This window comes from Lissotriton helveticus, chromosome 9, assembly GCF_964261635.1.
Source record: "Lissotriton helveticus chromosome 9, aLisHel1.1, whole genome shotgun sequence".
NCBI lineage: Eukaryota > Metazoa > Chordata > Amphibia > Caudata > Salamandridae > Lissotriton > Lissotriton helveticus.
The window spans coordinates 548,034,462-548,058,884 of record NC_136070.1 but is presented as its reverse complement, the minus strand read 5'-3'; the positions used below and the strand labels follow the sequence as shown (position 1 = coordinate 548,058,884).

The 24,423-nt window shown below is 47.2% G+C and overlaps 1 protein-coding gene across 9 annotated transcripts in view; it reads right to left on the bottom strand.

Annotated features, from left to right (window-relative positions):
* Nucleotides 1–24,423, bottom strand: part of DPF2 (double PHD fingers 2) — a 411,270-nt gene that overhangs the window by 17,053 nt on the left and 369,794 nt on the right. For 8 of the 9 annotated variants that reach the window (XM_078660438.1, XM_078660431.1, XM_078660432.1 and 5 more), the window contains one exon: nucleotides 6,511–6,623. In XM_078660438.1, coding sequence (XP_078516564.1) covers nucleotides 6,511–6,623 — 113 coding nt within the window. Of the gene's footprint in view, nucleotides 1–6,448; nucleotides 6,624–24,423 lie in introns of all 9 variants that reach the window. The other variant, XR_013601006.1, reaches the window with a different exon arrangement.

Sequence of the window (24,423 nt, the reverse complement as noted above, 5' to 3'; positions counted from 1 at the left end):
TATCAAACTCAGCAAGCAGCTCCTGGAGTTGTGCTTTGGTTAGTTTAGGCCCAGTTGCAAATTTGTAAACCTTACAGAGGTTCTTTAAATGCTTCAAATTAAGTTGTAGTTAAGGAGTCAGGTTGAGCTCCTGAAATGTCTCCTCTGGGCCAGACCTTTTTAAACATCTAATACAGTGAACTAGGGGTTGTAATACAAGGCCCCAACAGTTCAGATTAGAAAATATAGAACAATAAAATAAAATTTAAAAAAAGATATATATTTTTTGAATAATGTCAATTGTGGGTTTCCTCGTGGATACTGACAAAGTAGTATCAACAAATGCAAAGTCTTGTATCCCGCTGCTGATTCACCAATGTAGGAAGCTGACTTTCTATGCTGTGCACCAAAATGAGGTACACTATGCAGAAAGTCCAGACAACCCTTATTGTCTTATAGGGCTCAATTTAAAAATCCCAAATGCTCTCTTTGGTGGTACTTTGGGCAAGCAGTTTAGGATTATCAGAGGGTAGTGCTAAACAATTGTTGTACACACAGAGTCAATAAACGGGACACACACTCAAGAAGAAACCCAAGACCAATTTAGAAAAATAATATATTTGACATATTTTAAGACACCAAGAACTTCGATATCGGGTAAGTACTTTATACGTTGTAGAAGTTTACAGGCGAAATAGTGGAAAATCAGAGCTGTCAGATTTGAGGCATGAGGCTCAAACCTAGGAATGTTATTCTATGGGAGGAACATACACTGCATATGGTCACTCGCCAACGACTTACAGGACTGTTCTTCTGGACCTAAAGTAAGTAGGGGCCAAGGTCCTTAGAACCACCAGCAGTTTACGTTTACCTGCCCTGGTGTGTTCGGGTGCAGAGGTGCTGGTCGCATGGGTAGCCTCAATTGCTACAGATGAAGTCAATGGGGAAAAGTACCTGTAGGAAAAAGGCTGCAAGTGGGGACTGGAGGACCAGTCTGGCAGATCTCAAATATATACTTGGCTCTTGAGGGACTCTGAAGCAAGGGGGCACAAATGGTGGGCAGGGACTTGGGCTGTGGGGCTCGGGTGAAGAGGTGCTTTGCCCGGTGGGTTACTTGCGTTAGAGGCTCTCACTTCTTGAGGTCGACCTAGTGGTGGGGACAGAACAGGACAGCAGGGCAACTCTCGTGCTGGCCTCAGTGATGCTGATGTGCCTCATCGGTAGGTCTGTCTTGGCAGAGTAGGTGTCTGGTCTGGACACTTATAAAGCATTGGTTGCTGCAACTGCACTGGTACCCAGGGTATTGGTGCTGGGCGGCTCCTGGCGGCTCCAAACTTATCAGGGAGACAGATCTGACTTCCTGGAGCCGGCAGGCCTCTTTTCTGGGGTGCTGCTCGCTTGGTGGACCCAGGGATTGGCAGAACGGTGTACCGGGCAGATGTGGTCAGTGCCTGCAGAGTGCAGGGAAGTGGCCTCCCCACTTAAAGGGAGATTTCGGCTGGTTGTTGGGATGCTGGACAGTTCTCCAAGGGTTTTAGGGAGGATATGCAGCTTTTGGATACCGGGCCAGATGTATCAACATTATATTTTGCTAGTCTATAATAGCGAATTTTATTGATTTGTGATTTGCTATTATAGACTCGCAAAATGCAATGTATGAATCTGCTAATATTTTGCGATTCCTACACATTCCTTATTTGCAAATAAGGAATGTCTTCCCATTAATTTCTATGGGCCAAGAGGCTAATAGGAATGAATGGGAATTGTGTGCGCAATTTGCGAGTACCCAATAGGTACTAGCAAATTGCGCACACTATTTAAAGGGTGGAAGGGTTTATTAAAGGACACCCTGTTGCACTCCTGAAATGTGCATGTGTGCACATGTGGCGCCTATACATGCCCAAAGGGCATGTATGAGTGCCACATGACACTTTGAAAAATGCTAAAAAGTGCATTTTTCACGGTAATCGCTTATTACCACCAACTTGAAGTTAGTGGTAACTTGCGATTCCTTACAGCAATATCGCAATTTGCGATGGCTACTAGAATAGCATTTAGGGAATTGCAAATTGCGATTCTCTAAATGCTTGCACGAAGTAGGGAATTGCAAATGTTGCGATTCCTTATTTTGTGAGTAGGTTTTTCTTTCCTACATTGCACACAGCTAAATTGCGATTACAAACGCTAAAATTCTGCGAATTTCAGTGTTTGTGATTGCAATTTAGCTGAATACATCTGGCCCTTAGTCACCAGGATTGTCGAGGGTAAGAAGCGTGGCATGGTTTGGCACTAATCTTTAGCGAAGGTCCTCTTTTCTCACCTTGTTGGTCCTTCTTTGTCCTTACTCAGTAAATTCAGAAAAAAGTTCTTGCAGAGTTGCCATTCTGAATTTCTGAGTCTTGACATAGTTGTTTAAGCCCCACAAGTCTAGGACGGATTTCAAAGTTTTGTCTAGCTTTGGTACACGTAAGCTGAATATACCCCCAGGACTATACCCTTAGGAGGAACTATTTCTAACATCAGTTTGTGTAATAGATCCTCTTCCTCTTCTCAGAAGCAACTTTTTTCTTTGTAGTTGACCATCCTTAATTTTGGTTGGTTGCTTTATTAGTTCGATAGAGTGTCCGTGTCGGATAAAGTTTAGACTCACATTTGCTGGAGCTGACGGCACTCTGCTGAAGGAATCTTCTAATTCTCCATCCCAATCATGTTAGATGAGAGGGGACCGCTAGTGCAGATTTGGTTTGACATGTTGTTATAGTGCCACTGTGATGGAGCACTATGAGACTCTATCAATGGAGTGAAAGAAGAGTGCCCAACTACTGGTTGTGTCTTCCCCTTGTAGATAGCTTTCTCCTTTGGGGCTGGTGCCCCTTGGATGGATCCCTAGAATTGGAGAGCTCCATCAATCCTGCTGTGTCACTGTATTTTTCATGCTTTGCAGAGCATCCCCCACCATGTTTCCAAACATGGTGTCTCCATTGAAAGGCATATTGATGACTGCCGCCTGTACCTCTCTGGCTTGAAACTAGACACCTATCATGAACTTTGCATAACTATTGACAGTATCTGCTGCATCCAGTGTTGATTTTAAACAGGGTTTAGCAATGTTCTGTCTCTCCTGAATTACACTTTTTGCTCCTTTCATACACTGATCTGGTAGGTGTTGTATCAGATTTTCAATTTCTTCCTATTGCTGGTGACTGTATCTGTTTAGTAGCACATGTGAATTGGCTTTGTGCCATTGAGAAGCAGCTAAATGTTCAATTTTCCAGCCTATCATCTCCAACTGCTCCTTTTCCCTGTCAGGCTCCATGGTTGTCAGTGGCCCAATGGTTGCCAGTGTGTTTGTTCTTTTCCAGCCTGTGGTGACAATAATGGAGACTGCCCTTTTCTTTCAAGTTGGCAGACTATTGAGAGGATTGCTTGTACTTTCTTTTGACCCTGGTTGTCAGTAACTTAGAAATGGCTGGCCTTCCTGAAGGCCTCCCTTGATCTAGAATACTATGCTGGCATCCTTTATGTAATTGGATAGGAGGACAGGCCCAAATACCACAGGATTTGGCTCATGGTGTCGCAGTGGTAGCCAAAAGGAACATAGTTAAGGCCAGGGGAGAAAACCTCCTGCCAAGAGGGTCTGACTGGGAAAAGGACTTGGACTGGTGTTGTCAAGCCAAGCAAATCGTATACCAGAGCTGATCTGAAAAAGTGGGAAAAGTAATTGGGCCTATGGGAGGAATATAGGGTGTATTGACCAAGTGCCGGGTATACTAAAATTCAACGTGAATGGAACCTTTTGCGTTTACCTGCACTGTGTCAAACACAGGTCCATAATGTATGGTTCATAGATGATACCAAATGTTGGTGACACAAGACGGGAGAGTGGGCGAAGTATCAGAGTGTTCACAACTATGTCGAAGGCTATATTTTTGAATAAGCGTACTTTAACTGAGAAAATGTATAAACAGAATTGATTTTAAAAAATGGAATGCTATGTAGCGTCAGGAGGTACTAATTCTTCCTTTCAGGTGGCATTAGTGTTTCCAAGAGAAAATAGGATTCTAGCTAATCCTCTTTTAATTTGACTTCATACTTGTCTCCCGCCCTTTTATGACTGCATTGTATGTGGCAATGGTGTCTGATAGTTATTGCCTCAGTAGGTATGCATCTATTTCCTCTTCAGGAGTATCTATTTAAAAAAAAACACCCCTTCATCTATGAAGACGTTTGCTGTTGAAGAATTCATGCCCAAACTGACCTCCACCAGGCCAATCCTCAGATTTGTAGATCTTTTCTTCTAGAACCCCTGTTGGTTCTCAGCTGGCTGGTGCCTCTAGTTCTACTGTTCTTTCTCAAGAAGAACTTTCGCTCAAGGAGTGGGTCTGGAAATTTTGTACCCCTTCATAGTAGTCACCGAAGTTCATCTTCCACCAAAGCAAAGCTTTAATTTCTGTTATGAGTCTATATTTCTTTCTCTTTACCTCAAGAGTCTTCTGTTCAATGTCGATCATAGACTGCCTCGTCCTCGACATCGAAGATTCCGTTTAACAGGCTTCCTTCTCCCTCCTGTGCCATCAATCACCTCTCGTTGATACTGGGTTTAGAGGGTTTGCCATCAGTGGTATCCTTTGTCTAGGATCCTTGAGACTCTATATGCTTTTGCTTTCCTTCGACTGCGAAACGTTCTGCAACAGGGAAGTCTGGGAGTGCTGTTTTGACTCAGTTTTGTCTCGGAGCCCTTGTACAGTGTTACCTGCCATTTATGTCCCTCATGGTTTGATTTTTTTAGGTGTCTTCTCTTTCTTTTAGCTCAAAAGATAGTCCCCCTGCACCAGTTCGGTTCCCTCAGGATTTTCTTTTTTCGCTGGAGAGTTCCACCTTTTCCTGGGCACATATTTCTGCATCGGTGTCATAGTGTGGCAAGCCCACATTTGTTTTCCCTTTACTTCAGTGTTTTAAGATGAAATTTCAAACAAGCTGTGCAATCCCCCAGCTGATGGTTTCTCAGCAAACAGGCTGCGAACTTCTTGGCTGCTTTTCTGGGAGAATGTGTGCTCCATACCCTCTTTACATTCTCTGACCCACGCAGTTGATGTCTTTGTCAGCCTTTCAAACACACTAGATTGCTTTTCTGCATTTTCACTTGTCATCCATCTGTAGTCGAAGGTTCTTCACATTATTCCAGCACATATTTATTTCATGCTTTTCCTCTAAAACTGCTTTTCTACACTCTGATCCACAGCTCTGGTCCATGCTTTCAAATCCAATAGTGGGGAAAAAAGAATCTAACAATAGCGAGCACGCAGATAGGGTTCAATGGCGTAAATCTGGTGTCACCAATGGAGAGACATGGCACCAAATTGTCAACAAGTGTAAAACGAAAACAAAAAATAGGGATATTCAAACTACAAAACTGGGACTAATGGGGATAATTATGTCAGCGAGGTCCATCGAGGTCAAGGATCTGGTGAGTACAAGTACTTGTGAAGTAGGAGTTCAAAGTGGTGAGGGCAGCATAAAGTCAGGTTGACTTCAGAGCCAAGAACCTATATTAGGAGCAAGGTGGTCCCAACATTGTGTGGAAGTTATTTCTGAAGACGGAAGGTTTGTATTCAAGGGAGAAGGTAATGTGTGCATCAAGGTAAAAGTGGGCAGTAATGACCTGGAGCACCGTATTATAAAATAGAAGGTTAAAGCAACTTTGTGGCTGTGGAAAGTGCAGTGCCAACCAACACTGGAAATTAAAGACATCGCACATGCAGGTGAATGGGCAGAAGTATCTTATTACATAAGGCCCGACGCCAAAAAAGTGCCAATATCAGTCGCTGAAAGAAGATAAAAACTTGTATGGCATTAAAAGACCAGCATATATGCGAAGAAGGAACGAGTATGCCAGCAACTACTTCTAATGGGGCCATCTTGAAATAGTTTGATTCCATAGTGCATCGTGCAGGTGAAGAATAATGATGTGAACAGTGGCAAAGGTTGGAACGATGAGATAAATTATAGTCAACAAGGAACGTTTACAGTATACCGGTGTGTACGAGGACATTAAAGAAGTCTGGAGATGTACATTGTGTTTGGTGAGCGTGAGACTAAAAGAAATGGTGTTTATGCACAATTAGGGTATGTATCCTAATATGGTCTCAGTAGTAAAATGTTATACCTTTTAGTGCTGAGAATGACCTAAGGAACATACCTTCTGAGTCTGAATAATGCGAATAAAAAAAGAAAAAAAGTATCTAACAAAAATTATCATGGGAATTTCTGTCATTTAACTACTGTATGTCTGTGTTATATTAATTAAGCAGAAGTTCCTACTTTGAAACTGTATGTTTGCTTTTTTGTGTATCTCTGGGATAGAGGGCCTTACCTATATCGATAAGGAATGCACGCATATACCAAACATCTAGCTTAATTAAATCAAACTGGATACACAGTGAGATACCAAGGTTCTAGAGCCCTTCACCTTTTTCTTTTTCAAGAAATCATCATGTGGAAAGATCTTTCAAAAGTTAGGATAGCACGTACATCATTTTCGGATGTTCCACATATGTTGCAGCACTTGCACTCGATGCACTGCCAGCGATACGTCTTCACTGCTGCCATCATCACTGGTGTGAACTGCAGGCACGACGGATGACCTAGCAGCAAGAAAGGTTGAGGGGAAGTGGAGAAACAGATAAACGTTGTTGAAAAAACTGTTAGAGTGTGCACAGTTGACACGTTTTTCTCACTTACAGACCTGAAGATTTGGAAAGATCCAGCAAATGTGAGAACAAAGTTCATCTGAGGTTTTTCTAAATTATAAATAGAACAGTAACATGTATGGACGACAGCAAGCACAGGTTTTAAAGTTTATAAAACTTAATAGAAAACTCCAAAACCTCCTCTTCCTGCCTAAACACAACTGCACACAAAAAACTACTGAGCAAACCAGAAGGAAAATGCTACTTACCCAGTATGCATCCGCTCATGGCGTATAGAGCTGTAGAGTCATATGCTGTGCATAGATCGCCATTTAGTGTTGGGTCCGGATGTTTGCACTTTGTTTTTGTTCGAAGAAGTCTTTCCAGTCACGAGGTAGGTGACCCCTCCTTTCGGTGATAGTGAACATGGTTATCAACTCCATCGTTAGATTGTTCTGCCGTAAAGGGTGATGATGGAGTTAGTAAAAGTAGTAAAGAAATATGTCCATGACTATTGAATGTAAGTAATATGTTACTGCAACAGGTAGAGGTACCCGGGAGGCAGGAGGGCGCATATGACTACAGCTCTATATGCCAAGACCAGATGCATACTGGGTAAGTAGCATTTTCCGTTCGAGGCATATGAGCTGTAGATCATATGCTGTACATAGCAGTTATCTCCCAAAGCGGTGGCTAACCTGTAGCTGTTGCAGTGGTCTGAAATAGTGTACGTAAAACTACCTGGCCACACTAGCTTGCTGTCTTGCTAACACAACTACAAAATAGTGTTTTGTGAATGTGTGTGGTGAAGATTATGTTGCAGCTTTGCATATGTCACCTATGGGTATATTTCATAAGAATGGCATAGAAGCCCCAGTTTGCGTGTAGAGTGCGCTCTAGAGGGAATTGTTAATGTGCGTTTAGCTTTAATGTAGCATATTTGAATGCACTTAACTTGCAATACCTGATTTTGATATTGGATTGCCTTTATGTGGTGGAGCAAAAGCAACAAAAAAGTTGCTTGGTTTTCCTGAAAGGTTTTGTTCTTTCTATGTAGTATAGTAATGACCTTTTGATATCTAAGGTGTGAAGAGCACGTTCTGCCACTGAATCTGGTCGAGGGAAGAACACAGACAGCTCAACACATTGGTTGATATGAAAGGCAGAAATGACTTTAGGTAAACATTTGGAGTTAGACCACTTTGTTTTGGTGTATTTGTAAAAATGGCTCTTCTATGGTTTGTGCCTGAAGCTCACTCCCTCTTCTCAGAGATGTCATGCCTATGAGGAAGGCTACCTTCCAAGTGAGAAATTGTAGTTCACATTTGTGTAATGGCTCAAATGGGGGACCCATGAGTCTTGTAAGAACTATGTTGAGATTCCACACTGGAGCAGGTGGAAGTCTAGGGGGAATGATTCTTTTAAGTCCTTCCATAAACGCTTTAATAGACGGCACTCTTAAAAAAAAAGACACATGCTGTCTGTTTTGTGGATATGCAGCTATTGCAGCAAGATGTAAGGTTGGTTGATAGCTTTATTTCGATATGCAGATATCATAAAAGCATTGCAGCAAGATGTAAGCATATGGAAGCGTACGCTAAATTGGAATGCTGTAGATGTAATAGATAGCAGATAATGTTTTGGATTGAAGCATCTAGCGGATTGATTTGATTGTTATTACAGTAAATGACAAACCGTTTCCACTTTGCTGCACAGCATGCTCTTGTGGTAGGGCACCTAGCCTCTTTGATAATCATGCAGTCTGCCTGAAGATTAGGATAGCCAAATTCTAGGATTTCAGGTGCCAGATCGCAAGGTTGAGATGACTGGGATCTGGATGTCTTATTTCTCCATGGTTCTGAGTGAGAAGATTGGGAGTAAGGTGTAGTTTTTGGTGAGGAACTACTGATAGCTCCAACAGGGTTGTGAACCAGGGTTTTCGGGCCCATGTGTGAGCAACTAGGATTGGTGTCAGGTACTGCTATCTGAGCTTCCGAACCACTAATTGATTGAGTGGGAGAGGCGGAAAAGCATAAGCAAATGTCCCTGACCAATTAATCCATAGTGCATTGCCTTTGGACAATGGGTGTAGATACCTGGATGCGAAGTTTTGGGCATTTTGTGTTAAGGTGGATGGCGAACAGATCTATCTCTGGGAAGCCCCACATTTGGAAGAATGGGAGGAGAACTTGAGGGTGGCGTTCCCATTTGTGGATCTGCTGTCGTTGACACCTGAGCAGATCTGCAATCTGGTTGTTCACTCCCGGAAGGTGTTCTGCAAGGAGTTATATTTTTTGAGGTATGGCCCATCTCCAGATGCTCTGGGCTAGCTGCGAGAGCTCTGTCCCCCCTGTTTTTTTATGTAGTACATTGCTGTAATGTTGTCTGTGCGAATCAGGACAGCTTTGCCTACTAGATGAAGTTAAAAAGCTTTCAACGCTAGAAAAATTGCTAGCAGTTCTAGATGGTTTATGTGGAGTTGTTTTTGTTGCAGAGTCCACATGCCCTGAAAGGTATGTTTTTGAAGATGAGCTCCCCAACCAGTGATCAATGCGTCTGCTGTTAGCAGAATCTGTGGAACCAGGTCGAGGAATGACCGCCCCTTGGAAATGTTTTCTATGTTCCACCACTGCAGAGAGAAATGGGTGTGGCCATCCACCAACACTAGATCTGATAACTGATCTTGAGCCTGATTTCACTGACGTGCTAAGCATTCCTGTAGGGGACGCATTTAGAGTCTTGTGTAAGTAACGATTAAAATGCAAGATGCCATCATTCCTAGTAATTGTATGAACACTCAAGCTGGTAATAAAGTGTTGAGGCTGAAACTGCTATATTAGAGTCTGCATGTGGCGGATTCTGACTGGGTTGGGACACGCTAGAGCTTTCTGAGTGTCTATTGTGTCTCCTAGATACACTTGTGTGTTGGATGGTTGGAGATGAGATTTGGTGAGTGTGAGACGGTGCCGCGGGCTCCCCTACAGGGAAGCCGCCCTCCCACACACGTACCTCCTTCCTTTCCGCCGAGACTGCAACCCCGCGAACACTTCCCCGTGTCGGAAACGGGGCTCGGAGCAGCAGCCATAACAAACGGACCCCCGCCCTTCTCTCTCTTACAGGAACCAACCAGAGCACTGCGTCCAGAGGAAGAACATCCCTCTGACCCCGGAAGTCCCGCCCCCATGGCAGCGCCAGAACAGGGAAAAGCCGAGACCGGAGAGCAAACGCCGTTGGAGCATCGTGGCAGGACACTCGGACTGGAGCGGAAGAAGGAGAGCAGGCGTACGACGAAGACGTGTGGACCGAAGAGTGGTGGAGTCCTCAGGAGGTGGCTGAAGAGCGGCCGTGACTCACTGGAGAGTTGCGGCGGACCGTGTGAGTACCCTACTAATTCCTTTTCGGTGCTCGCTAGGAGCTCGCTGTATAGTCCTTGTAAATAACCCCCATCTCTGTAGAACCACGTTCCTTGCACTGTAGCATACATGTATAGCACCCTCTCAGCGTAACCAGCCGTCCCCCACACGACCCGATTCGACACCCTTTCTGTCTACCGCCCGGCTATTCCTCCACCCCGATACCTCCCTTCCCTCACTGTCTCTCCCCCCCCCCCCCTCACTGCCCGGGTGACGGTGATTGTTACAATTGTGCCTCGAGGCCCAAGATAGGACTAACGGTCCCTTGTTTTCTTCTCTTGCTGCCCTCCGTGGATCCTCCCCAATACCGGAGCCTTCATCGGACTTCCTGAAGGCCTGGACACGAACCCAAGACCCGGAGCGGACACCGGCCTCATCCCCTGGAACCCTTTGTTCTGTTGTGACTTTAATTTCTGCCTTCGGTACAATAAACTAACAGCATAACCCACTATATTCGGCCTCCTTGCCTGCTTTTCCGGCCTGCAGCACACCCACCATCACAGTGAGGTTTACAGTGAACCCAAAGTCGTGAAGCAGTTGGATTGTTTTTGGAATGTGGCATAGGCTGCTCTGTTGCAAGAAGGATTTTATTAGCCAGTCGTCTAGGTAGGGGGAAGATGTGAATGTGCTGCCTTCTCAGATGAGCCGCGACTACTGCCAAGCACATGGTAAAAACTCTGGGTGCTGTAGTTGCTCCGAAAAGAAAAACTTTGAATTGATAATGTTGTCCGTCAACCACAAACCTGAGGTATTTCCGGTGAGCCGGGTCAATGGGAAGAAGGAAATGGGCGTCCTTTAAGCCCAGAGTGGACAGAAAGTCGCCTTGCTGAAGGAGTGGGAGCACCTATTGAAGTGTGACCATGTGAAAGTGGTCCGACTAAATGTACAGATTTAGTTCTCTGAGGTCTAGTATAGGCCTGAGAGAGCCGTCCTTTTTGGGAGTTAAAAAATACAGGGAGTATACCCCGGTTCCCTGGAATTGAGGACTGGCTCTATAGTGTGTTTTAGCCAATAGAGAGATAACCTCTTGCTTTAGGAGGGTGAGATGTTCTGGTGACATTGCATGTGATCATGGAAGAATATTTGGGGGAGTGTCCGTAAGCTGCAGGCAGTAACCGTATTGGATAATTTTTAGTACCCACTTGTCTGAAGTGATTGAATTCCAAACAGGTAGGAATTGGGAGAGACATACCCCGATGGGTGGAATGATCGGGGGTAGCGGAAAGAAGTCACTACTTGTTTGCGGGGGAAGTGTGTGTGGAGTTACCTCGGCTTCTTCCCTTACCATTGTTTCCTCTAAAACCCCCTCTGAAATAACCTCTTGAAGAGGGGGATTGGTTGTCGGCCTTGTAAGAGGAGGAGGGATTTTCGGTGGACACAGTTATAGAAACACCCCTGTAAAAAGAGCGGTGAAAGGAACTCCTAGTGGCCGGTAACTGCAAAGCCCCCATGCACTTTTGCGACCTCAGTGCCCTTTTTTATCTTTTCCAGTGAAGTATCATCAGTTGGGCCAAAGAGATGCTCCTTATCGAATGGTTGTTTAAGGATGGAGGTTTGTACCTCCGGCTTGAAGCCCAATATTCTCAGCCAAGCATGCCTGCGTAAGAGTACACTGATGTTGACTACACGAGCAGCTGTGTCTGCTGCGTCCAGGGCACACCTAATGGTTGTATTGGTGATAAGTTTACCTTCCTGAATAAGGTCATTAGCCTTAGATTTGTATTCATCAGGTAAATGTTGTATGAGTTGCTCTAACTCATCGTAATGAGCCCTATTACAACGACTGAAAAGAGTGCCCTTCACTCGGGAAGAGCCAAATCTATAGCACTCCTGAGCGAGCCAGTCGCTTTTTATGGATTGTTTCACACAATTCTTGAATTTCGAAATAAATGTATTCTGTCTTTGTTTAAATCATCCATTTTTTATGACTTCATAGTGATATAATGCATATCATAAGTACGTTCTTGTACATCTTTGAGGCGTATGTATGAACTACTGTTGCTTCACAGAAATTTTATATAGCCCCAATGCTTTTCGGGACCAGCCCTTCATCAGGGGATAATCCCTGGAAAGAAAACGAAATGGGTGTAAATCCCAGACGAATGCAAAGAAAAATAGTGCTGTGTAATTTAAAAGGGAGCGGGTTGAAAAGGATGCGGGTGAAAAGATAACGTGCATACATAGCAAGGAAGAAACGAACATGAGAGCCATAGAAGCGGGCGCTTACAAAATAGTGCACATACAGTTAAACGTTAAAGTCAGCGTGTTTAACTCAATAGGTCAAAGTGTTAGCCCCTGGTTAAAAGCGTCTCTGTACATGTGATCTAACGAAGTGCCCTAAAAAAAGTTTAACTTATTCAGAAGAACTACTTTTCCACAAACAGGTGTGCGACTGATTCTTCAACTTAGTCATTATACCCTATCATAACGAGCCAACAGAGCTTCAGCGTTAGCAATGCACCAGTGATTTGCTGCTTGTGAAGCCACTCTTTTACCAGATGCATCAATAAGCTTAGACTCCTTATCAGGAGGAGGAGCCTCACCTATGGTTTGTGAGTTAGCTCTCTTGCGAGCGTTGGAGACTACAAGAGAGTCTAAGGCAGCTGGACTCTAATGTAAACAGGGTCGGTAGGAGAGGGTTTGTCCACCCTAGGTGTCATTATCCTCGCCCTTACAGGGTCCTTAAATACCTCATCCGTGTGTTTTAACATGCCTTTGAACATTGGTACAGGATGAGTAGCTCTTTGGGAAGAAGTAAGTGTTTCAAAGAGGAAATCCTATTCTAAAGGTTCCTTAAGGAGCTCCACCCCATGATATTGAGCAGCTCTGTTAAGGAGCTCAATGTACCCAATGTTGTCGTCAGGTGGAGAGGATCTGGAGGGATACAAATAAGGGTCCTTGTCTGTGTTTGGGTCAGTATGATAATCCTCCCAAGGGTCAGTGTTGTGTTTTCTATCCTGATCCTCATCCCCATCCCCTTCATTCTGTGGGTCCGGGGAAAGTGGTGGTGAATTTGATGGTGTGATGAGCACGTTTGGATCAGTAGGAGAAGGAGGTGGAATATAAGGGTGGCGAAGGGTTAGTACCCACACTCTTCCTTTTGAGAGGAATGTGGTAGTCCTCTGATAGATCAATCTGCCGTTTTTATTGAAGAATGATACAAATATGTCCTGTTTCAGGTGCGATCACGAGTTTTTTCTGCTTCGGATCCGAAGGCGGGGCATCGGGTCGAGGTTCTTTAGAAGGAGTGTTTTTCTCTTTATGTGCCGGTTTCAGCGTCGAAGGTTTTGGCTCCGAGCCTTTATGCCTTGAACGTTTCAGCTCCAAGCTTTTCGGTGTTGAAGGTGGAATCTGGGGCAACAGTGGTATTGTGACCAACACATGCTTGGAATAGTGTTTTTTCGCCGAAGTTGTTGGTTCGGCGCCAGAGTGGAGCTGGCTCGAACAAGAGCCGGAAGGCTTCTCTTTCTGTTTCGGAGCCCGGCCCAAGGGCGGGGCTTCGGAAACTTTTTGTCGGTGCCGACCTTGGCCTGAGGGCAGAGGAGGGACCGGAGCCTTTGTTTTATGTTGAGGTGGCCAAGGGGTATCTTTACTCATGGTACGCTGACCCGGAGTAACCTGCGCCTCTTCTTCCATGTCGGAGTCGGCCCCGGACACAGAGATCTGCTCTTCTTCTATGGCTCCTTAAGCCTGATGTTCAGAGTCGGAATCTTTGCTGAAGAGGTCCAGTGCAGAGCCTCTCTGGTGTTGCATCTCGTGGCTTCGAGCCCGATGGTCACGAAGTGTCTTTTTCGATAGAAATGATCGACGCGCATTACAGTTGCTCTCGTCGTGTTCCGGGGACAAGCAGAGGTTGCACACTTCGTGCAAGTCGGTGCGTGGAAACTTAGCACGACACCCATGACAGAAATTGAAGGGAGTCCGTTCCATCAACTGCTAGCGCGGTCGGCGCGGGTAGGCCCGAAGGCCCGCCACAAATTTCCCGATCTAAGGTTTTCCGAGGTGAGATGATACACGTCGAATGGGGAACCGCAATTGATAACAATACCGTCGAGGGTAGTGGATAGAGCGTCAAAAGAGTCAGAAAACGGTACCGAACCGGAGCGCAGCAATACACATCCGAACCCGATGGCGGAAAAAAAATTAACGATGGAGTCGATGCCAATACGCACTGTCATCGAAAGGAGGAGTCACCTACCTCGTAACTGGAAAGACTTCTTCGAACAAAAACAAAGTGCACACATCCAGACCCAACAGGTTTTAGTGTTAATGCTTAGCTCAAAGTGTTCACATTATCAACTTTTACCTCTATTCTATTGGGAATTGATTAAGTTGTGGGTTCAGCCTTAGGTCACAAAGTTCTTTTGAAAAATCTTTTTAGGCATCCTCATCATTTCATCCTCTGCTCCTTCTCCACCCTAATCAACAGCAAATTACTTTCCTTGAACCCCAGATTTTATTGTATTTCTGTGGACACCCTTGTATCCTCTTCTTTGGTACATCACTTCTGCCTGCATAAACCAATCCAGGTTATTTGCCAACTGTGTAATTACTTTTGTTACACCATAGACTGACACTACCCCTTTGTGTGACCGCAAACACATTACAAAACAAATGCATATACCTGGGCACTGTAAGCTCACTCCAGATACCCAGTATCACCAACTGTGGTTTCAGATCCAGCACTTATCTAATCACTTAGGCTTTTTGCTGGCTTACCACTACCTAGAAAGCTGCAGCATGGGATATTACCATGTAGGTTCCATTTGTCCTACAACGCCTATGACAACTATCATCTTCTGTATTTCCAACCCTTGTCAATCACTAACAAACAAGTTACTTACCATCAGTAATGTCTTATCTGGAAGAGACATAATCTAGCCCCAGATTCCTTACCTTAAAATATCCCAGGCATCAGGCTAGATTACAAAACCTTTGCTAGAGCAATACCCTTGGGTGCCGGTAGGTGGCATCAGTCGGCTCCGTTTGACGGCGACAGCGTTGTCCGCACTAGAAGTGATGCTCAAGTCACCTATACAGAAGCCACCTCAGCATATCAGTTACTTTTCATGACTTTCCATGCCAGGTGCGGGGAGCCATGAAGTGCACTGACAGTGTTGTGTATAGAAGAACTAGGGCCCTGAAAAGGATCCACCCTGACCCAAAAAACCTGTCCACAGTGCAGGGAGGATAGATGGGTTGGTAAGGAATCTGCGGCTAGATTATGTCTCTACCAGATAAGGCTTTACTGAAAGTAAGTAACTTGTCCATCTGATAGAGACATCAAACCGCAGATTACTTACCTTAGAATCGATACCTTAGCCATACCATCCCCGGGGGAGGGACTGCGGACTTGACTGTCCAGGCAGTAGTTCTTGGTGAACGTGTGCAGTGATGCCCACGTTGCTGCCTGACAAATGGCAAGCATTGGAACACCATGTTGCATCGTCGTGGTTGCAGCCTTAGCTCTGGGGGCTGTTTCTTGGCCAGAGCGTAGCAAATTTTGATGCAGAGGACAACACACAGTAAGATAGTACTCTTCCGCACCACACAATCTTTCTTCTATAAAACATACCCCATGAAGAGATGGTCGCCCACCCAGAACTCTTTAGTGTGGTCATGGTAGAACCACAATGCTCTTTTTGGGTACAGACAGTGGAAGCGCTCCTCTTTAGAGGGGTGCAGAGGAGCATAGAAAGTGGGCAAGGTGACTGATTGTCACATGTGGAATGGCGTTACCACATTCGGTAAGAAAGAGGCCCTAGTGCGAAGTACTAACTTATCAGGAAAGATGGTCAGGTAAGGAGGCTTGTATGACAGTGCTTGCAATTCACTCACCCGCCTGTCAGATGCGATTGCCACTAATAAGGGTGTTTTTATGGCAAGCAGCTAGAGGTGGCAGTCCTGCAAAGATCGAACAGCGCACATATCAGGAAGTTGACAACCAAATTAAGGTCCCACTGAGGCATGATGAGAAACCTGTTTACAATAGGAGACATAAAGAGAGTTGGTCTGGCATCCTCAAGAAGGCAGACACGGCAGAAAGGTGCCCCTTAAGAGTGCCCAGACCAGAGCCCTGCTGGGCAAGTGTCAGAATAAAGAGAAGGACCTGAGATATGGAAGTAGAAAGAGAATCAAATAACATTCCATACAATATTTCACACATTTCTTCCACAAGCAGGCGTACACAGTCTTAGTTGCGGGATGCATGTCTGCCAAAATCACATCACAGACTTCAGGAGGAAGATTGAATGCTATCTACTGCTGCGACTCAATCTCCATACAAGAAGGTGTAGAGTGAACAGGTGCGAGTGGAGGACCCTTCCCTGCTGCCGCAATAGAAGATCCTCCCGAAGGGGCACCCTGATCAGAGGATCAATTCTCAACTGCAGAAGCTCGGAGTACCAAACTCTCAGTGCCGAGTCTGGGGCCATAAGAATGACTTGGGCCTGGTCACTCCGGATCTTCTTGAGCACTCTGGGCAGGAGTTCTATGGGCGGAAAGGCGTATAGCAGGCCTGAGCTCCACTCGTGACGAAAAGCGTCACCAAGCGACTGCAGCTTTGGTAACTCCTATGTGCAAAACTGCTGCCATTGAGCATTCTCGGCGGAGGCAAAAAGATCTAATCAATGCTCTCCCCATTGCTGAAAGAGACCTTGAGCCACCCTGGATGGAGACGCCATTTGTGATTTGCTAGGCATCGACATCAGAGTTCATACGCCCTGGCGTTCAGGGAACCTGCCAGGTGTTGAACCACCAGGGATACGCCCTGCTGCAGTTCCAGCCATGTCCAGAGACACAGGGCCTCCTGACAAAGGATCCAGGGCCCCTCGGCGGAGGCAAAAAGATCTAATCAAGGCTCTCCCCATTGCTGAAAGAGACCTTGAGCCACCCCGGATGGAGACGCCATTTGTGATCTGCTAGGCATCGACAGCTGAGTTCGTAAGCCATGGCGCTCAGGGAACCTGCCAGGTGTTGAACCACCAGGGATATGCCCTGCTGATGTTCCAGCCATGTCCAGAGACGCAGAGCCTCCTGACAAAGGATCCAGGGCCCAACACCACCCTGTTTGTTGCAGTACCACATGGCAGTGGTGTTGTCTGAGAACACCTAAACCAGCTTTACCTTGATGGAAGGGAGAAAAGCCTTTAACGCCAAGTGAAGGGCTCGGAGCTCCAGCAAGTTGATGTGGAGTCCAGATTCTGCCGGAGACCAGAGCCCTCTGATCTCCACCTCTCCCAGATGGCCAGCCCATCCCAGGAGGAGCGCACCTGTCCCTTCTGTGTCATCTCATTGGGGAAGGGACAAGGATATGCCTCTGACCCAATCGCAGTTGGTCATCCATCACTGAAGGTCCTGAGGAGTTCCCTCTGAGATTTAGACCATGTCAGATAGATTCCCCTGATGCTGCACCCACTGGAACTTCAGATCCCACTGCAGAGCTGGTATATGCCATCTGGCATTAGTTACAAGCAGGATGCAGGTGGCTATGAGCTCCAGCTGCCTCGGAGTTATTTTCACTGAAATCCAGGATAGAGGCTGAAACATCGGTATCATAGCCCAAATATCCTGGACTCGCCGCTCGGGAGGAAAGGCCCGAAACTGCACAGTGTCTAGAACAGCTCAGATCAAAGGAAGCATCTGAGAGGGAGTCAGGTGTGACTTCAGAACACTGATAGTGAGCCGCAGAGAAAGTAGGAGGCTCTACGTAGTCTGGAGGTGAAAGATGACAGCCTGGGGGCTAGATTATGTCTCTACCAGATAAGGCTTTACTGAAGGTAAGTAACTTGTCCATCTGATAGAGACATCAAACCGCAGATTACTTACCTTAGAATCGATATCCTAGCAATACCATCCCCGGGGGAGGGACTGTGGACTTGACTGTCCAGGCAGTAGTTCTTAGTAAACGTGTGCAGTGATGCCCACGTTGCTGCCTGACAACTGGCAAGGATTGGAACATCACGTTGCACCACCGTGGTCGCAGCCTTAGCTCTGGGGGCTGTTTCTTGGCCAGAGCGTAGCAAATTTTGATGCAGAGGACAACACAAAGTGAGATAGTACTCTTCCGAACTGCACAATCTTTCTTCTATGAAACATACCCCATGAGGATATGGTCGCCCACCAAGAACTCTTTAGTGTGGTCATGGTTGAACCACAATGCTCTTTTTGGGTCCAGACAGTGGAAGCGCTCCTCTTTAGAGGGGTGCAGAGGAGCATAGAAAGTGGGCAAGGTGACAGATCATCCCATGTGGAATGGCGTTACCACATTCGGTAAGAAAGAGGCCATAGTGCAAAGTACTAACTTATCAGGAAAGATGTCAGGTAAGGAGGCTTGGATGACAGTACTTGCAATTCACTCACCTTCCTATCAGAAGCGATTGCCACCAAAAAGGGTGTTTTTATGGCAAGCAGCTAGAGGTGGCAGTCCTGCAAAGATCGAACAGCACACATATCAGGAAGTTGGGAACCAAATTAAGGTCCCACTGAGGCATGAGGAATGGGGCAGGTGAGAACATCTATACACAAGCAAGTTGAGAAACCTGTTTACAATAGGAGACATAAAGAGAGTTGGTCTGGCACCCTCAAGAAGGCAGACAAGACAGCAAGGTGCCCCTTCAGAGTGCCCAGACCAGAGCCCTGCTGGGCAAGTGTCAGAATAAGAGGGATGCATGTCTGCCAAAATCACATCACAGACTTCAGGAGGAAGATTGAATGCTATCAACTGCTGCGACTCAATCTCCATATAAGAAGGTGTAGAGTGAACAGGTGCGAGTGGAGGACCCTTCCCTGCTGCCGCTATAGAAGATCCTCCCGAAGGGGCAGCCTGATTAAAGGATCAATGCTCAACTGCTGAAGCTCAGAGTAACAAACTCTCAGTGCTGAGTCTGGGGCCATAAGAATGAATTGGGCCCGGTCACTCCGGATCTTCTTGAGCACTCTGGGCAGGAGTTATATGGGCGGAAAGCAGGTCTGAGCTCCACTCGAGATGAAAAGCGTCACCAAGTGCCTGCCGCTTTGGTAACTCCTATGTGCAAAACTGCTGACATTTAGCATTCTCGGTGGAGGCAAAAAGATCAAATCAAGGCTCTCCCCACTGCTGAAAGAGACCTTGAGCCACCCCGGATGGAGACGCCATTTGTGATCTGCTAGGCATCGACAGCTGAGTTCGTACGCCCTGGCGTTCTGTGAACCTATCAGATGTTGAACCACCAGGGATACGCCCTGCTGCTGTTCTAGCCACGTCCAGAGACACAGGGCCTCCTGACAAAGGATCCAGGGCCTCACCCCACCCTGTTTGTTGCAGTACCAAATGGCAGTGGTGCTGTCTGTGAACACCTAAACCAGCTTTACCTTGATGGTAGGGAGAAAAGCCTTTAACGCCAAGTGAAGGGCTCGGAGCTCCAGCAAGTTGATGTGGAGTCCAGATTCCGCCGGAGACCTGAGCCCTCTGATCTCCACCTCTCCCAGATGGCCAGCCCATCCCAGGAGGAGAGCATCTGTCCCTTCTGTGTCATCTCATTGGGGAAGGGACAAGGGTATGCCTCTTACCCAATTGAGGTTGGTCATCCATCACTGAAGGTCCTGAGCAGTTCCCTCTGAGATTTAGACCATGTCAGAGAGATTCCCCTGATGCTGCCCCCACTGGAACTTTAGATCTCACTGCAGAGCTGGTATATGCCATCTGGCATTAGTTACAAGCAGGATGCAGGGGGCTATGAGCACCAGCTACCTCAGAGTTACTTTCACCGAAATCCAGGCTAGAGGCTGAAACATCGGTATCATAGCCCAAATATCCTGGACTCCCCGCTCGGGAGGAAAGGCCCGAAACTGCACAGTGTCTAGAACAGCTCAGATGAAAGGGAGCATCTGAGAGGGAGTCAGGTGTGACTTCAGAACATTTATAGTGAACCACAGAGAAAGCCGGAGGCTCTACGTAGTCTGGAGGTGAAAGATGACAGACTGGGGGAGCTTGCCATCAACTGTCAATCATCGAGATAGGAGAAGCCTGGCACCCCTGATCTGCAACCACCATCACCTTGGTGAACACCCGAGGGGCCTGGTAAGCCAAAGGGGAGCTCCATGAACTGAAAGTGCTTGTGGTCCACGTGAACCGCAGGTAACGCCGATGAGCAGACAGGAAGGGAATATGAAATTAGGCATCCTGCAAGTCCAACGCCACCATCCAGTCTTAAGGGTCAAAGGCATATAAGACCTGACCCAGGTAAGCATCTTGAACTGAGCTGGGGCTCGAAGATCTAGGATAGGATGAAGACCCTTGTTCTTTTTCGGGACCAGAAAGTAGCGGAAATAACAACCACAGCCTACTTCTGGGCACCGAAACCCTCTCTACGGCTACCTTTGCCAAGATAGCCCTGACTTCCTCCTGAAGCAAGTTCAGGTGGTCCTCCATCAGCCTGCCGTAAGTAGGCAGCATGGAAGGAGGCGTAGTCTCAAAACGTAGTAGTCTTTTTGGACTATCTGAAAACCACTTGTCTGATGTGATGTTATGCCAGTTGTGGAGGTGATGATTCAGAAAAGGGGGTGGTGATGAACAGAGCGTCTGAATTAAGCAGACCACTCTTACCCAGTCCAAAGATCAGGGCTTGATCCATCACCGTTATTTAGCTCACTGCCCCATCCCAGCTCAGAACCTGGCTATATGCAAATTAGTCTGTCCCTGGCCCAGTGCATCATGGGAACAGGGCAGACCAAACTACCAAGCCAATTCTTCACCAGAAAGGAGACAAGCTTCCGGGGACCGGTTTCTGGCATTTCAGCCGTCGTCGGCCCGGCTTGCTTGAATCCTGATGGAGCAGTGAGCAAGGGACTCATGTCTGAGTATACCCTGCCACACCTATAGTGGCCAAAAACGATTCAGAATAGGGGGTGGTGAGGAACAGAGTGTCTGAATTAAGCAGACGACTCTTACCCAGTCCAAAGATCAGGGCTTGATCCATCACCGTTATTTAGCTCACTGCCCCATCCCAGCTCAGAACCTGGATATATGCAAATTAGTCTGTCCCTGGCCCAGTGCATCATGGGAACAGGGCAGACCAAACTACCAAGCCAATTCTTCACCAGAAAGGAGACAAGCTTCCGGGGACCGGTTTCTGGCATTTCAGCCGTCGTCGGCCCGGCTTGCTTGAATCCTGATGGAGCAGTGAGCAAGGGACTCATGTCTGAGTATACCCTGCCACACCTATAGTGTCCAAAAACGATTCAGAAAAGGGGGTGGTGATGAACAGAGTGTCTGAATTAAGCAGACCACTCTTACCCAGTCCAAAGATCAGGGCTTGATCCATCACCGTTATTTAGCTCACTGCCCCATCCCAGCTCAGAACCTGGCTATATGCAAATTAGTCTGTCCCTGGCCCAGTGCATCATGGGAACAGGGCAGACCAAACTACCAAGCCAATTCTTCACCAGAAAGGAGACAAGCTTCCGGGGACCGGTTTCTGGCATTTCAGCCGTCGTCGGCCCGGCTTGCTTGAATCCTGATGGAGCAGTGAGCAAGGGACTCATGTCTGAGTATACCCTGCCACACCTATAGTGGCCAAAAACGATTCAGAAAAGGGGGTGGTGATGAACAGAGTGTCTGAATTAAGCAGACCACTCTTACCCAGTCCAAAGATCAGGGCTTGATCCATCACCGTTATTTAGCTCACTGCCCCATCCCAGCTCAGAACCTGGCTATATGCAAATTAGTCTGTCCCTGGCCCAGTGCATCATGGGAACAGGGCAGACCAAACTACCAAGCCAATTCTTCACCAGAAAGGAGACAAGCTTCCGGGGACCGGTTTCTGGCATTTCAGCCGTCGTCGGCCCGGCTTGCTTGAATCCTGATGGAGCAGTGAGCAAGGGACTCATGTCTGAGTATACCCTGCCACACCTATAGTGGCCAAAAACGATTCAGAAAAGGGGGTGGTGATGAACAGAGTGTCTGAATTAAGCAGACCACTCTTACCCATTCCAAAGATCAGGGCTTGATCCTTCACCGTTATTTAGCTCACTGCCCCATCCCAGCTCAGAACCTGGCTATATGCAAATTAGTCTGTCCCTGGCCCAGTGCATCATGGGAACAGGGCAGACCAAACTACCAAGCCAATTCTTCACCAGAAAGGAGACAAGCTTCCGGGGACCGGTTTCTGGCATTTCAGCCGTCGTCGGCTCGGCTTGCTTGAATCCTGATGGAGCAGTGAGCAAGGGACTCATGTCTGAGTATACCCTGCCACACCTATAGTGGCCACAAACGATTCAGAAAAGGGGGTGGTGATGAACAGAGTGTCTGAATTAAGCAGACCACTCTTACCCAGTCCAAAGATCAGGGCTTGATCCATCACCGTTATTTAGCTCACTGCCCCATCCCAGCTCAGAACCTGGCTATATGCAAATTAGTCTGTCCCTGGCCCAGTGCATCATGGGAACAGGGCAGACCAAACTACCAAGCCAATTCTTCACCAGAAAGGAGACAAGCTTCCGGGGACCGGTTTCTGGCATTTCAGCCGTCGTCGGCCCGGCTTGCTTGAATCCTGATGGAGCAGTGAGCAAGGGACTCATGTCTGAGTATACCCTGCCACACCTATAGTGGCCAAAAACGATTCAGAAAAGGGGGTGGTGATGAACAGAGTGTCTGAATTAAGCAGACCACTCTTACCCAGTCCAAAGATCAGGGCTTGATCCATCACCGTTATTTAGCTCACTGCCCCATCCCAGCTCAGAACCTGGCTATATGCAAATTAGTCTGTCCCTGGCCCAGTGCATCATGGGAACAGGGCAGACCAAACTACCAAGCCAATTCTTCACCAGAAAGGAGACAAGCTTCCGGGGACCGGTTTCTGGCATTTCAGCCGTCGTCGGCCCGGCTTGCTTGAATCCTGATGGAGCAGTGAGCAAGGGACTCATGTCTGAGTATACCCTGCCACACCTATAGTGGCCAAAAACGATTCAGAAAAGGGGGTGGTGATGAACAGAGTGTCTGAATTAAGCAGACCACTCTTACCCAGTCCAAAGATCAGGGCTTGATCCATCACCGTTATTTAGCTCACTGCCCCTTGATCCATCACCGTTATTTAGCTCACTGCCCCATCCCAGCTCAGAACCTGGCTATATGCAAATTAGTCTGTCCCTGGCCCAGTGCATCATGGGAACAGGGCAGACCAAACTACCAAGCCAATTCTTCACCAGAAAGGAGACAAGCTTCCGGGGACCGGTTTCTGGCATTTCAGCCGTCGTCGGCCCGGCTTGCTTGAATCCTGATGGAGCAGTGAGCAAGGGACTCATGTCTGAGTATACCCTGCCACACCTATAGTGGCCAAAAACGATTCAGAAAAGGGGGTGGTGATGAACAGAGTGTCTGAATTAAGCAGACCACTCTTACCCAGTCCAAAGATCAGGGCTTGATCCATCACCGTTATTTAGCTCACTGCCCCATCCCAGCTCAGAACCTGGCTATATGCAAATTAGTCTGTCCCTGGCCCAGTGCATCATGGGAACAGGGCAGACCAAACTACCAAGCCAATTCTTCACCAGAAAGGAGACAAGCTTCCGGGGACCGGTTTCTGGCATTTCAGCCGTCGTCGGCCCGGCTTGCTTGAATCCTGATGGAGCAGTGAGCAAGGGACTCATGTCTGAGTATATATACCCTGCCACACCTATAGTGGCCAAAAACGATTCAGAAAAGGGGGTGGTGATGAACAGAGTGTCTGAATTAAGCAGACCACACTTACCCAGTCCAAAGATCAGGGCTTGATCCATCACCGTTATTTAGCTCACTGCCCCATCCCAGCTCAGAACCTGGCTATATGCAAATTAGTCTGTCCCTGGCCCGGTGCATCATGGGAACAGGGCAGACCAAACTACCAAGCCAATTCTTCACCAGAAAGGAGACAAGCTTCCGGGGACCGGTTTCTGGCATTTCAGCCGTCGTCGGCCCGGCTTGCTTGAATCCTGATGGAACAGTGAACAAGGGACTCATGTCTGAGTATACCCTGCCACACCTATAGTGGCCAAAAACGATTCAGAAAAGGGGGTGGTGAGGTGATGGCTGATCCTGCCACCAATCGGTCGCCTATGATCCTGAAGGGCCAGACTAGGAACATTAAGAGGCTGCAGGGGGGGGAGTGGACTGACTAGACCTGTGGCTGCCTGATCCATGGGGCCGAAAGGAGCTGCGACTGCGGCTGCATGGAGGTTACAGAACCTGCATGGTCTTGTGGCTGGAGCGTCACAATGACTCTTCCGTGGCCACGAAATGGACGAAGAGCAGACTGGGGACGGGTGGTCACTGAGAGGCCCAAGGACTTGGCTTTAGCCCGCGAGAAATGAAATACCAGTATTTGTAA